This window comes from Anolis carolinensis, chromosome 6 (genome assembly GCF_035594765.1).
Source record: "Anolis carolinensis isolate JA03-04 chromosome 6, rAnoCar3.1.pri, whole genome shotgun sequence".
NCBI classification, from domain to species: Eukaryota; Metazoa; Chordata; class Lepidosauria; order Squamata; family Dactyloidae; genus Anolis; species Anolis carolinensis.
This window is the reverse complement of record NC_085846.1, coordinates 8,752,704-8,754,926: the sequence shown is the minus strand read 5'-3', so window position 1 is coordinate 8,754,926 and position 2,223 is coordinate 8,752,704. Positions and strand designations below refer to the sequence as shown.

The 2,223-nt window shown below is 42.2% G+C and overlaps 1 gene segment (V, D, J or C); it reads left to right on the top strand.

Moving 5' to 3' along the window:
• Positions 1-405: 405 nt before the first annotated feature.
• On the top strand, positions 406-1,723 carry LOC134299851 (Ig heavy chain V region PJ14-like). The segment is given in 2 exon segments: positions 406-587; positions 775-1,723. Coding segments are annotated over 2 exon segments (453 nt in total).
• Positions 1,724-2,223: the final 500 nt, after the last annotated feature.

Genomic DNA, 2,223 nt, shown 5'->3' with positions numbered 1-2,223 from the left:
CTGGCCTCACTATACCAATAGAAGCCTCCTGCGAATGAATGCAGCCAAGAAAACCTGTAACAGGATCGCTGTAAAGCAGAATTGCCTTGAAAGCACACATCAAACACATATCTCACTCTGAACTTTAGGAAGAACTTCCTGAGAGTTGTGTGAGAGTTGTTCAGCAGTGGAACTCTCTGCCCCTGAGTGTGATGGAGGTCACCTCTTTGGAGGCTTTTAAATAGATGCTGGATGGCCATCTGTCAGGGTGCTTTGAATGCGATTTTCCTGCTTCTTGGGAGGGGGTTGGACTGGATGGCCTACGAGGTCCTTTCCAATTCTAGGATTCTATGATTCTGCAAAGAAAGTGATTTCTAAATCAGAACTGAATGAGATCAGAGTGGTGCAGCCCCTTGAATCACTGAGAACGCATTTCTTATTCAAATTATTTCCTGTAGTTTCTTTACTTAAGGGCTGATTCCGTCTCCTTTGGCAGTCTAATCATAACTGTGCATGGCACCTGCTTACATATTTCTCTGAGATTTCAGCCCAAGGAAACATGATCACTTCTGTTGCGATAGCAGCTTTTCTGACTCTCTTTCCTTCTTGTAAGTTCTAATGTGGGATCCCACTGAAGAATTAGGACAACAAATGACATATTAGTTCTTCTTGTAAAAGTTCAATATTCAGCTATTGTTGGGGGGGGGGGGGTTTACAACAAGAGAATGCAGTCCAAATTAAGGCTAATTCAAGCCCAATTCTCCTTTAACCTGTGCTCTTTTTCTTTCTCTCCAGGTATTTGTTCTGAGATTAAGCTGGTGGAAACGGGCGGAGGCATCAAAACTCCTGGGAATGACTTTAATCTGATTTGCACAGCATTCGGATTCTCAGTCACTGATTATGGGGTGAACTGGATTCGTCAAGTAACTGGAAAGGCCCCTCAGTGGATGGGGGTTCAATGGGGAGGAGGGAGCATTGACTACAATCCTGCTTTAAGGTCACGGATCACCATCACCCGAGATCCAGCAAAACGCCAATCATATTTGCGTGTAAATGATGCTTCAGAGCATGACAGTGGAACTTATTACTGCGCCATACAATATGGAACAAGCACAGTGGTTTCAGAACAGCTGCTAGCTGTGCAGAAAGCTTCTGTAAACAGGGAAAATACCCAGGGGAAAAAATCAGCTGATCCCTAAACATGTACTCTATTTAATCAGGCTTTTCACATTATTTTCACAAATCAACCCTAGTATTAAATCAAATGCCTAAAGCCATATCAAGCTCCACATTTCCTGGGAGATTTTACACTGGCTAATTGAATCCCAGTCCTACCTAGCACAACTAATCTTAATCAAAGCAATCTTAATCAAATTACTTAAGAACCACATATTGCAGAGTGTTGAATCAACCTATCCTCCAATCATAAACAGATCCAATCCGGGCTGTGGCGCAGGCTGGTGAGCAGCCAGCTGCAACAAATCACTCTGACCAAGAGGTTATGAGTTCGAGGCCAGCTCGGAGCCTGCGTTTGTCTCTGTCTCTGTTCTATGTTAAGGCATTGAATGTTTGCCTTATAGGTGTAATGTGATCCGCTCTGAGTCCCCTTCGGGGTGAGAAGGGTGGAATATAAATATTGTAAATAAATAAATAAAAATCCTTAAAGGAGAACTGACACCACAAAAGTTAATCTGTGGAGCAAACAGTTCCAACTGAGCCTTTTTTATAGGGGCATTTTACACACGCACACACGCACACAATACCAAAAACACACCAGGAGCTTGGTTTCTCCTCCTCCTTGAGTCCTCCTTCTGGAGCCAAAGGATACATCTATGCTATGGAGTTATACACCACCTAACGACCATGGCTCAATGCTATGAAATCATGGAAGTTGTTATTTAGTGAGACACCAGCACTTTTGCAGAGAAGGCTAAAAACCTTGTAAAACTACAACTCCCATGATCACATAGCATTAAGACATAGAAATTAAAGTGGTGTCAAACTGTATTTACAGTTTAGATGCACCCAAGATCTTTCCCCAAAAATGACAGATCCTCAATAGATTACTTTACTCTCCCAATACAACCTGTTCTGTCACAACCTTGGCAATGGTTAGACTTTTTTCTACATTCTTAGCATTTGGACTATTTTAAAGGGTCTCCTAAAAGCACTCAAGCTTTCTTCCAGTAGGTGGAACCAGAGCTATTATATATGAAGTTTTAATGTTCAGTGAAATCATAGGCC